Consider the following 12,810-nt stretch of genomic DNA (forward strand, 5'->3'; position numbering starts at 1 on the left):
ATTCTTCTGCTTCCCTTTTCTTTTTCCAATTTTGTTTATGTGAACTTGATAGTGACGTATATAGGCTACTAGCTTAATTAGTCATATCTGCGTGGTGGGTGAAATGTACCCCTGTGCAGAGGGGCAAGCATCCCTTTAATTTCAGTAGGTGACAAGAAAGAGAATGTTGACTTTTTAGAGGTGACTAATCAGATGTAAGTGTTACACAGTCATCTGTACAGGAATGAAATTTACTTTATATGAGTATACAGACATCTCTGACTGAACTACCAAAGCCCCATCCCACCCTGCACTGGACTCATTGTAAAACCCTGGAAGAATTCTTTATTGTTCCAATATCTTGCTCATAATGCAGAGGTAAGGTCTTCTAGTCTTCCTACCTCCTTTGACACCTCCAACACTTTGTGATAATGAATGTGGACTGAGGTAGTGACCAGTTGCATAATCTTTGGTTTTTTGCAAGAGGGGAACAATCTGAAAAAAGTTTAATGATGATTGATTGTGGGAAAATGTATGAAATAATTGTTCATGACTCAAGTCTTCCAGTACTAATGGAAATGGGTTCCAGATAGAGCTAGTCCTAATTTGTATTGGCAGCAAAAATAGACACAAGACACTGTGATACAGCAGTACATATGGAAATCTGGTACTAGATATTGCCTGACTATTGCTGAACGCTGACCATGCCTTTGAGTGGTGTGGATCTGGAAATGCCTCCCACTGAACTGAACACAGGGATCCATACTACAGGCAGGAATCAATTTCTGTTGCCTTGTTCATTTGCAAAGGCATTTTGGGAGATTATTCTTCAATGTAATGTAGCACTTCATGAGCTCAGAGGGGTTGGTGAGACTAGGAGTCAGCATGGATCAAAGTTGTCATCACTGTAGTTCTATTTGTTCTAAGCTGACTAAAGGAACCTTTTCATTTTGGACATTTCAACGTTCATTCCTTGTCATGCTCCTCAACCACGTCACATAGACATATGGCAACCTAAGCTCCTGCCTGTATTTACAGCAGAAGTGAATTTGAAAGCTTACTGTATTGTACATTTGCCTTTCGGTAGAATTCAGCTTTTTTTATTTTGACACTTTCAATGTTTTTGTCTTCAACTTTCTCATGAATTTTTATTAGGCAAAATTCATTTGGGAGAGAAATTGAAAGACAAAACAAAAACACGGACCCAAGTGTCTTGCATATTGAAAGACTAAAGAGAGGTGGCAATGTGCATAGGATGGAGGGGAAAATATTATTAGGGTGGGCCTCAAAGTAATGAAGGCTGAAAACAGATTTTCTTGATAGTTCTTCCTCCTCTTTGACTTCAGCAGGATTGGAATTGACTATTGCAGGCCTGAGTTTCCCCTGCTTTCTGTTCATTGTCCACTTTGAAAATTCATACTAAAACCAATTGAGGCAACAGTTTTCAGTTACTGCAGACTGTATATTAGCCGGAGGCACTAGCAAGATAGCAGCAGGAACAGCCCGTGGTTGTTTCCTGACAGAAACAAATCGTGCCTTTTAGAAAGCTCATTTACAGAATGACAAAGGTGTTGCATCAGCCACCATTGAAATGCATCCACCTCTGGGATATAATGCAGCAGCTATTGTAACAATACCCGTATACAGCAGTTTGGGTCCAGAAGAGAGGGAGAATGTAGAATGTAATTACCCCTGCTGAAATTTACCGAGATTCTCCCATGGATATAGCTACTGTGATCACGCAAAACTGTCATGAGATCTTTAATGACCATAAATGATCAAAACCTACCTCACTTTCACAACTGATCCCCCCAACCAACATCTTAAATACACGGAAATTGCTTAGCATCAGGTTTTGATTCTACCTGACTCGGATGGAAATGTGATACTGGTAGAATTAACCAACACCACTTCCACCAGTATGTTTGTTTACCTGCAGGTCTCCTACCCAAGCACTTAGCTGGCCAGATCTCATCTGGTTTTTAAGATTCAACAGGTTCATCAGATGGGAAGGTAGCACAGTCAGAGGTGAAGATTTATAGAGCTACTGTGGTTGCTTTCAAGCTAGGCCATTTTTTCTACTTAGGCTGAAAGTTAGGCTACAGGAATGCAAGATGAACAGTGCATGCATAAATCATTATTGGCATCGTCATAAATGGAATGATCCTGAAGATCAGACTGAATAGTTTAAAGATAATCATTAATCACAAAAATGGTTCAAGTCTTGAACTAACAATACTCTTCCTGCTAATGAGGGTTGAGAGGATGTATTGGCAAGGTCCCGGCACCTGGAATTTTCTAGTCAGAAATTAAGATCTATGCAATGGGGATAATAAATTCATGCTGTCCTGGAGGTCTTGGATAATTACTTCCCTCTTTTTTTTTTTTTTTAGGAAATCTTTAAGATTGAAGATGGCAGTCTTGGAATTCTAAGACAAAAAAGGGCCATTGTGGCAACAGCAATATTAATTCCAGAAAATCAGAGACCGCCATTCCCCAGAGTCGTGGGCAGGGTAAGTCTTGACAAAACAGAGCATCAAATTGCGATATTAAGTAATTCATCCATTTCTCTTCGGTTTTTCTGTAGCATCTATCACAGTGGTAGATATATGCTGGACAAAATTAAAGAGCATGGAAGCCAGACAGAAAGAGGTGATTTCTCTCTTTCCTTTTGGGACAGAGGAGCATGATTTTGATGCATGTTGGATTTTTACTTGAACGGGATCAGTTCTGATAAAACGGGTTTATCAGAGTGGTATGTTTTTAACCTCGGCACAAACTTCACAGTAACAGTCACCTAACAAATGTGCTTGTCCAGTATTGATGTCCACATGACAAGTCATGAAGTTCTATTTGAGAACAGTACATTCCCTCAGGATGGGATATCTGGTGTCTGATTTTGTTTTTAATTGTGGCTATAGCACCCAAAAACTGACATGCATACAAGGCTTTGGACTCCTTTAATCAATCTACAGTACCCAAAGACCATGTGTAGCTGGTGGCTTTTTTGTATAGATCTTTCAAAACAAGACCCTATTTTGTGTATCTCTGTAGACACACACACACTCACACTCACACCCCTGCAGTTCTTATGCATAGATTTTCTGAACTGCACACATATAACTTGCATATCCATTTGGCAATATTGCTCATACAGCAACAATAATTGAACATACAAATGAGTCATTTAGGCATCATTTGTTATAACCGCCTGGACATATTTTGCACATGGGCATTTCTGAAATATGGGCTTGTAACTGGGTCAGCACTCACCTCTCGGGAGCGCCCCCTTCTGGTCTGGTGTGTCTGTGTTCTTTCAGTTCTGGTGACCCCTTTTGGTGGTTCTTAGGCAGTTTTTTCAATGACTCAGCCCTCGTCACACACATTGTCTTCATGTTAACCAGAACAGACCCCTTCTGGGGTATATAGTCACTGTCTCTCTAGCCCTCCCTGGACTTTGATTTTTAGTAGTCCAGCCCTTGTATGGGGCCATATCCCCAGGCATTCCTCCTGGAGATACTATCTTCCTGCAGCCCTCCCCAGGCTTAGTCCTTAGTCAGTCCCCGCAGCCAGCCAGGAGCTCCCTCAATACTCCCCCGGTCCCTGCTAGCAAACTGTCTTTGGCTCAGTCTTAGCAGCCAGCCAGAAGCCTCTTGCTGCCTTGGTCCCTGCCAGCAGACTGTCTTTGGTCCTGCTGCTCTTCTAACCAGACACCTAGTCCTTTTTTCTCCAGCTCCAAGCAGCAACTAACTGCTGCTCTGTTCTGCAGCTCCTTTTATATGCCCCCCCCCCCAGCTCCCTGATTGGCTGTTCCAGTGGTCCCTCTGGGTGCTTCCTCACAATCAGTCTAGGCTGCTTGGAGGACCTCTCCACTGCTCCTTTTCTGGGATGGGTGTGGCAAAACCCTGAAGCCTCTAGCATTTTATCCTCCTCCCTGCCCTTGTTCCTCACACTGATACTAAACAGATCTCATCAGAAGATTTCTTTTCTTTTGGGGCAGACTTGAATTTTTTTAAGTACAAGTCTTGTTTAATTGTGAAAAATCCACCATGGCTAAGCTTTTTCTTTGTTTGTTTAAAATAACCAATAACTTGGTAAGCGGTTTTTGAACATGGGCACAATAAATATTTGATATCTTAATGTCTACATGGTGCAGCAATGTGTAGTAAGGATGTGAGTTTTCTAAAGTACACAAATTGTTCCATGTAGACCCTGTTGGTGTGCACTAAAAGTTCGCTAGTGTGCTTTAACATAGTGCTGTTTCAAAGAGAAGATGGCAGCTGTCGAGTTCTCAGATGTGAGTGATTGAGACAAACAAGAAAGTTATTTTATATACAGATCTGGTAGGTAGAAGTTTGGTTTGGGTTTTTTTAAATGTATTCAGTCACCTTCATATTAAATATGAAGGGCAAGCCCTTTGAGATGTCTTTCATAGGCTGTACATCCATCCACCACAAAATCCTTTTTATCTAATAATAATAATAATAATAATATATTTTAAAAAGATCCCTTTATTCCTTTCCATAAACCCAATATCAACTAACAACAGATGGTTCCCAAGTCACAAAATTTAGATGCCGATCTGGATTTCAATCTCTGAGAATTTGATTCAGCACTTACAGAAATAGAGCCCAGCCTTGAAATTCAGATCTGGATCCATGGTCCAATCCTGACTCCCTTCTTCTTTTGGAAGCGGTTGAGTTAGAACCATTTCTGCTATTGCTATGATGTAATTTTAACTGGCAACTTCATTCCAGCACTGAAAAAGCCAGTGATGTTTTCCCCCTGGAATCACCGGAAAAGGTTGTTATTAGTGACAAATTATTCTAGAGTAGAAATAATAACCAAGACTTATTGTAAAACGTAAACGTTACCAGATAAATAGCTGGAGGAGCAAATGAACTACTACCTCGTCACATCCAGCCTCAATATGCTAATCCCTATAACATCCTTTTATGTTGACTGAATAAAATAGATTGGGGGTCTTAATCCTGAATTAAATATATTCTAATTTCTATCATATGTTCATTCATTAATCGTACTTGGCAGAATCTCTTGGTTGGAAAACAAGTATTTTGCTGACCCAGGTTACCAAAAAATACGGCAGAGTGTTTAAGAAACCTTGTGGAGCACGATCTACGTCAAGGTTCCAAAATTAGTTTAACTTGCAAACTTTTCTTTCTGCTGGTTGAAGCCCATGTTATTTTCCAGGGCGATTCAAAATTTTTGCCAGTTCTCCTGAGGTCTGCCCCCCCGCTCCTCCCACCCCCATCTACAGGGAAGCCTGTGCTCTGTATTAGGAACAGAAAGAGCCCTAAAAAGTTCAATTGTTATAATTGTCTGGCAGGTTACAGTATACACATAGGCCATGGAGCCAGGACAGCCATCTGGGCAACAGCCTTTATCCTAGCCAAAGTTTGGTGGTGCTGTGACCCTGTGTCCCAGCGCACTACACCACTCAATCAAATGTAGAGAAGGCATGTGTAGGGGCTCAGAGGTCAGGCTGCTTGGTAAAGAGGAAGAGGAGAGGTAAACTGCAACATGAATGGAACAGGCACAGCACAAGGGAGCTGGATCATAAAGGTCATTGTACTGACCTTCACAGAGTCTAACTTCTCATCTGGAGGGTTTAAATCTAGGGAATAAGAATTTGGTTTGTTTTAGTATTCCATTCATTCATGGGCCTTTCTGCCAAAATACCATTAAGGCTAGTAGTTTGGAGGGTGTCGTGAGTTGCATATCATGAGAAACTAGTCTGAAATTCACCATCTCACCTTATGTAGGTCTCCAAACAACTGCCAAATAATACCACCATTCAAAATAGTGAGATAGGATAGAAACGTTTTTACCTCTATTGCGAAAGTGTCCATCCATATAGTATCCCAGTAGCTTGACAGCATTATTATTTATATTACTTTCACTTTGTTGACTGGAAGGCCTTTTCAAGACATTTAGTTGCCAATTTGATGGCATTCGTTGTACTTATCCATGTAGCAGCGGAGACCACAAGCAGGTTCTCATCTTCTCTGCTATCGCCATATGAAAGAAGAAGATTATTTGTATTACTGTAGCACCTAAGAGCCCTAGTCCCTATTATGCTAGAACAAAGAGACAGTCCCTGCCCCAAAGACAAGAGATGGATACAGACAGGAAAGAGAGTACAAGGAAACAATAAGACAGTATTGGTTAACATGATCAGCAGCGATATCAGCATGCCAACAGCCTTGGTGTTGTCAAGTGTTTTGTCAGCATCATGGAAAAGGAGAGTTTAAAGAGAGTTTTGAATGAGCAAAATGTGTTAGAAACAATATTGATCGTACTGCTCAGTGTCTTGAATCAAGACTAATGAGCGATTTCAAGCTAATGGGATAAATTACTTCACAACTCTGTGCAAAAATTCACTGGAATCTATAGTTATAGCTAAATAACAGTTCTAATGTGGATGCCTAAACTTAGGACAGAAATCCATACCAAGGCACATACATATTACCCTGATTTTCAGCAGTGCTAAGCATCTGCCCCTGCCATGTAAGGCGGTAAGAACCACAAGTGCTCAGCGCCTTTGAATACTGGGGAACTTATCGAAAAACACTTAAATATAGGTTTTCAGTTGGAGTCTGTGCATAGGCGTGGGAAGTAGGGGTGCAGGGTGGGGGGTGTGGGATGCTGCAGCACACCCAGGTCTTATGTGGGGCCACTGGCCGCAAGCCCAGGCCTTCACACCCCAGCCCAGGGCTTGGGTCTTGGCCACCGGCCCAGGCCAACTCAGGTTCCAGCTACCAGCTGCTGGCCCACTTCCTTGCTGCTGGCCCTGTGCCTGGGGCCCCACACCCAGGGCTCTGCTCTTGGGGGGCTGGCCTTGCCCCTTGGCCACTGGCCCCTTGCCCGGGGCTCCAATCCTGGCCCCGTGCCAACCCCCAGTCTTTACCCTTTACCCCTGTCCGGGTCCCCCCCTCACGGAGACACGGCCCTGCTCCCAGCCCCAGCTGCTGGGAGCGGGGGTTGTGGACAGGGGTAAGGGGGCTGGCTTTCAGCACCCGCACAATTAAAAGGGTTCCAGCGCCACCGAGTCTGTGATATTTTGGGGACCACCCAGGCGAATAAGGGGTTCTGTCACCCCTGCCCTGTAGCTTCAGGGTGCTTTGGTGTTGTGCAGATCTCTACCAGCAGTAGCCTGTCCACAAGCAGAAGGCCTCATCCTGGCTTCCGCTAGCCTAGTTATTCCTTGCAGGGTGACAGTGTCTAATTTAAGTACCCAGGTCTGAACATTTTGCCCCAGTCTCATTTGAAAACAAAGTAGATTTTGTATGTTTCTTTGAAAATGCAGGGGAAAATATCAGCAGTGTTTCAAATAAAGAGAATGAAATACTTCAGAGCAGCAGCAGTGAATTGCCAGAATGTACTTAATAAAACATTGTAAATAAAGGATACATTTTTTAAAAAGGCTCTAATTCTTAAAGTACTGGTGGCGGGGAAGGAAATTTGTATACTTTCATATTTTTCAAATCCAATAAGGATCAATGCTGACAATGAAAGCATTTGATTTTATTTCCATTTTGGATGCCTCGCTCAAACATCTGCATTAGCTATGCTCTTCGGAAAAATGTCAACATCGGAGCACTAGTTCTGGCAGAAAATCATGGAGAAGTCGAATTTACATTCCTGTTACCAGTCATGGGCAAACCTCAGGAAGCCTGGTGTTCTGATTAAGCTACAAATGCTTACTGTGAGCAGCTTCATGAGTTCTGAAAAGGTGACTTTGCATTTCGCAAGAAGCAGTTTTCTCAGATTTCTGATTCTTTCTGCTTCCTGTGAGGCTCAGACATTCCAGGAGAGAGAAACACAGTAGCATCTGTTACTGCATGAGAACCAGGAGAGAACCTACATTCTCTTTTTTTTTCATCCAACACAGGAGAATAGCTTTAAAACCTAATATAGTCCCCATAGAGTTACAGTAGGCTCAGTCATCACAACCACAGCTAACTGGACCCTTCGTCCTCCTTGGTTAGTCCTAGAATGTTGTAAGAGGGAGGCTGTGGACACTTCTTTTGCAGCCACCATCTTCTGCAACTGGTTTTCTACTCTCAAAACCCACCAGAAATGCTGGACTGAATTTGGCCAACTGTGTGCCCAAGCACGCCACGATGTGGGGACTTGTCCAAATCTTTTTGAATTATCTGGATGTCTTGGGTCTGTAGAATTGGTCGGGAGATGTTACAAGAACATGCTTTCTTGTGAGATTTCTGTTCCTTTCTTGTTTCTAGACACACTCCTTTCTTGGCCAGACATAAACGTGAAGTTCAAGGCATGAGAAAAAGAAAATAGGTAAAGAAGAAAATAATACTTAAATAGATGTTTTCAGGTTTCAATAGTTGTCTACTTTTGATTTGTAGTTTGGGATGTTTCATCTTTTATTCAAAATTGGTCACTATTTATGTATATTATAGCATACAGAAAGGACATTTTATTTAAATGCATACGTGCTGTATATATACTATGTTTTGGTAACCCTACCCTCTTATATTTGTGTCTCTGCTGGTAGAAATCTCAGAAGGAAGGAGAACAACAAAATTCAAGCAAGCATGTACAGTCTAGGTGTAATAAAAACATAATATTAAATGTTATTGAATTTGCTCCTCATAAGGATGAACACAGCTGACTCAACTGATAAAAAGTTATAACGAGTTATAGTGCAGGGCCCCGAGAAGAAAAAATGAATTAGTTCTAACTCTATGCAATCATTTTCAGAACAGTTCCTACTATGGAAAGTCACTAGCAGGATTTGTGCCTGAAACAGAAGCGTAGTTAACAAATGGTGTTTATGAAAGCAAGGAACAAAGAAAGAAAAAACTTCTTGTCATAGACTATACAGTTTGTGTGACTGCAGCTAGGGCTGTGATCCAAATGTGACTTGGGGCAGACGTGGGCTGCCCAAATCACCTGCCAGATGGTTAGAGGCCATTCTTTTGGTGAGGCAGTTCACTTAGAGCCTCCCATGTTGTTGTTTCTGACTGCTGCTGTTTTAATGTCTGATGTGGCTCTACCTACAGTTAAGAAAAGAAAGGAACCTGATTAACTATAGGTGAGTATAGAAGCACCGTATGTTGTATTATGAAGTTGATCAAGGAATAGTATGCAGGCTCTTATTAACAGTACTCTCATCTACAGTTTACAATGCTGATGTTACTGTGTTGTCATCTGCTATAGAAATATTGTAGTATTTTCTTCATAAGGAAAAGATGCTAGTCACCCAAAAAAGCCCATTCCTCCTAAAAATGCTGTCATCCCATATAACACACGGCTGAGGATGTAATAAAAGAGATATTGAAAACGGTCTGAAAAATAAAAGGCCACAGTCATTTTTTAGACGTTTCTGCTTCTTCATTCGCAGTCACGCTGGATTTTTGTAAACTCCTTCCTCTCTTGTAGCCCTGCCTGTATCTCAGATCTGTGTGCCAATAAAATTCAGGATCGCCCCTTGATTCAAACTCTCACTAGCAACCTAATGTTTTTTTTTAATTCAGCAGGGTTGCAGCTGACTTGACTGTCCACTGTGACTGATGAGAGTGTAGCGTTCCTGTTGATGATACGGTATATGAATAAAAGGAATTAAGAACCAAGGATGCTCCCATAATACAGAACCACAAGGGAAAATCAGAAAACAAAACACCCAAGTCCTTCCCTATGTGACAATCAGTGATCAGAATGACAACGTTTTGCTTCATCTTTCTGTTCATACTGTTTACAAGTTATGTGGCATTTTCTTGGCTCAGTAAGATGACTGGGATAGTGACATAATTTCGGATGCTCCTAGCTCTTGGTGCTCATCACGCTGACAAGAACATTTTGCTATACAGTCCTTCCGCTGACCCTCCTTTGTTCCTTCCAACTGCTCCATCAGCACATCTGTTTAGTTTATTTGGCTGCCCTGACTAGCCAGCTTATATTTGTGGCCCACTCTAATTCTGTGCTTCCTAGAGAAGCACATGGTTGCATGGAGATAATAAGGGCAGAAGCCAACAGCCAAACTCCTTGCTGGACCATGGATGGGAGCAGGACAAATAGCACAAAACAGGAGAGTCAGGGGGAAATAATTTTATTTCAACGTTTTAAAAAATCATGACAACATAGGAAACTACAAGGGTTTGAGGACAATATCCATTAAGCGTCACTGAAATTTTGGGAGTTAAAACAGGGAGGAGATAACTATATTGCATGGGAGGAGAGGGAAACTTGTCACTTTTTAAACACAAAATCTTAATTCAATTTGTAGCCTAGTAAAGCAATAAATGTAGACCTCCTGCTCAGTAACATTATTGACCTCCTACTCTGTCTACTTAGGAACAGGATTATTGCCTTGTCAACTGAGAACCCCTTCCTTGGTATCTCTTAATTAAATAACGATCATACCTATACTGTGCATTTACGATGAGAATTCTGGTGGTTTAGCAGATCCTGTGCTTGTGCAAACTAGCTTGCGTTCCTAAGGGAATACAATGAGATTAAAATATTTTAATACGCTCTTGGCAACCCAAGCTTCTGTGTCCAGATGGTCTGGGCTATACATGTTGACTGTTATTGATGTGTTTCTTTTTGCTCTTGATGGTAAAAGTGCAGGGATATTATATTCAATTTTTTGGTGTCCCTCCATATGTTACTCTTCCCGTTTATTTGTCCACATCAAGTGAAATGAAGTACAAAGCAGTGGGACATACAATTCTGCTTTAATTACACTGATGGGTTATTTGTCAGTGCTCCATAAAATTATGGATATTTATTCTATGACAAACTAAGAGTGGTGGTTCTATTTACTTAGTGATTGCCTCTTGTCAGTCTTTAACAGTAGCGGTACATTGTATGATGCTTTCTATTTGGAGTGTGACCATTATACTAATAAAGAGCTTAGGGTCTAAAAAATGTAGTCACAAGTGGTCAGTTTTCTAGACATGCTGCTAGGCATCTGGAGAGGAAATACTCTGGAAGATTAGTGTTTTATCTGGGCTGGATCTAGGCGTTTGCTATTGATCCTACACAGTCACAGGGAAATTGAGAGTCCATAATGTTACTATATGAATTTATAGGAAAATTTCTCATGAGATGTGTATTTTGTTTTAAGGGTACCCAGAACATGGACTGCATGCTTACTGATTGGATGATTATCTTATTTACACATAAATAAAGCACCCATACATCAAGGTTCTTAATCACATGCCTATCTTTCAGCAGCGGAGCTGTGCCATTGGGACAGTTTAGTTGGGGCCTAAATGACCTACTGAAGATGATGTAGTTTGAAATCTGAGATCAGATTTATGAGTGGTATAAGGGGACAACCGACTCTACTGACTTGAATGAAATTGTGCCCATTTATTTAGCTCTTGATGAAGTGAGCAGCCCTCCAATCAAATAAAGGCTTTCAATGCTAATACGTGAGTTATTAAACTGACATTTTAATTTTCAATAAAGGATCTATATTTGATGTCCCAATGAACCCATTAAGTCAAAAACGGCACTCCAGCTGTATCTGGTTTTCTGAAGGGCTCTCTTCAAACTTTCGTCCTGTTTAAAATATTGATAGTCACATAAACAATTAGAGTAAAATATGTTCTGTTTAAACTAACAGAGTCCCGGTGAAAAGTCTTGTTAAAACAGTTATGTTTACTTAAAATGTTTCAGAAGAATCAACGTTGAGCAGTTGGAATCAGACAGCTTGGAAAACTAATTCAGTTACAATTAACAATAATTCATCTCCAGTTTTCAATGTTTTGTGACGGTAATAAGGAGAAAAGAAGATTTAAGGAATACTTTGCTAATCTAGTTACCATGGCAACAAGTTTGGTTGGAGATACAGTAGCTCTATGGCAATGATGGAATTAAAATTTTCTGCCTAATATTGAAATATCCAGGACCTAATTTCCTGTAGCTTCATAATAAATCATGTTAATGACCTTAGAGGTAGATCCAAAGAGATATAACCTTGTCCAAGCTCTGGAGCTATTCAATAAAGTATATTACAGATTAACTATTGTGTTGTTTGTATTAACCTAACCTTTGAATTTAAGGAAATCTTAAAACTCTTTTATGGGAAAGAATTTCTAATAGATATGCTGCAACTCTTGCTAGTTAATTGCTCATGTGAGATAACCACAATAGAGCAAAACTCTAACAATTCCTTTTTAGTTGTTATGCTGTTGGGAGCTAACTTTTTTGAAGAAAAAGTGGCAGGTTTTTAAAATGGAAATAAGAAAGTGAATGAATGAAATATGCTTTTTTAAAAAAGATTTTGTCTATTCTGCTGCCCTACCTAATGAACCTAACTGAAAATTTTAATTTGTTTCCGTAGTGGTATCTGCCCAAATGCTGATACCATGGGCTTGTTCAGGAGCAAGAGTTCTGAGTTAAGAAAACAACATTCCAAGAAATCAGACATAGGGCCTGATTCTGCCACTTAAGCAAACAGTCCCATTGACATTATGAGTTGGAAAGACTTCCAATAAAAGATATCTAGCCATTTTAGGGATGAAAAGTGCCTGAGTTAATAACAATCTCTCATCCTGATCATGCTTCCCTGTCCCTCATGAAGGATTGTTCCTTTCAGTCCAGTTTTAAATTCTTTGTCTCCATTTCATGTATGGCAAGTAATGGGACTTATGCATTTCTCCCAAGGTGATTATTCACTTGTCTAATCACTCCATTGAGAAGTTTTCTTGATGTTCATCTTAAATTTGTCATGTCTCAATTTAATTCAGTTATTTCAAGTCAACACCTCCTACCCTTTCTCCCACTCAGTCAAATCATCTTGTACAATCCCTCTTCCGTCTTGGTGTTTTTACT

General features: G+C 40.6%; 1 protein-coding gene across 4 annotated transcripts in view; it reads left to right on the forward strand.

The window, feature by feature from the left end:
* Window positions 1–12,810, forward strand: part of CDH13 (cadherin 13) — a 789,423-nt gene that overhangs the window by 298,683 nt on the left and 477,930 nt on the right. For all 4 annotated transcript variants that reach the window (XM_073308069.1, XM_073308070.1, XM_073308071.1 and 1 more), the window contains exon 4: window positions 2,373–2,492. In XM_073308069.1, coding sequence (XP_073164170.1) covers window positions 2,373–2,492 — 120 coding nt within the window. The remainder of the gene's footprint in view (window positions 1–2,372; window positions 2,493–12,810) is intronic.

The sequence above is a fragment of the Lepidochelys kempii genome, chromosome 12 (assembly GCF_965140265.1).
Source record: "Lepidochelys kempii isolate rLepKem1 chromosome 12, rLepKem1.hap2, whole genome shotgun sequence".
Taxonomy (NCBI): Eukaryota; Metazoa; Chordata; order Testudines; family Cheloniidae; genus Lepidochelys; species Lepidochelys kempii.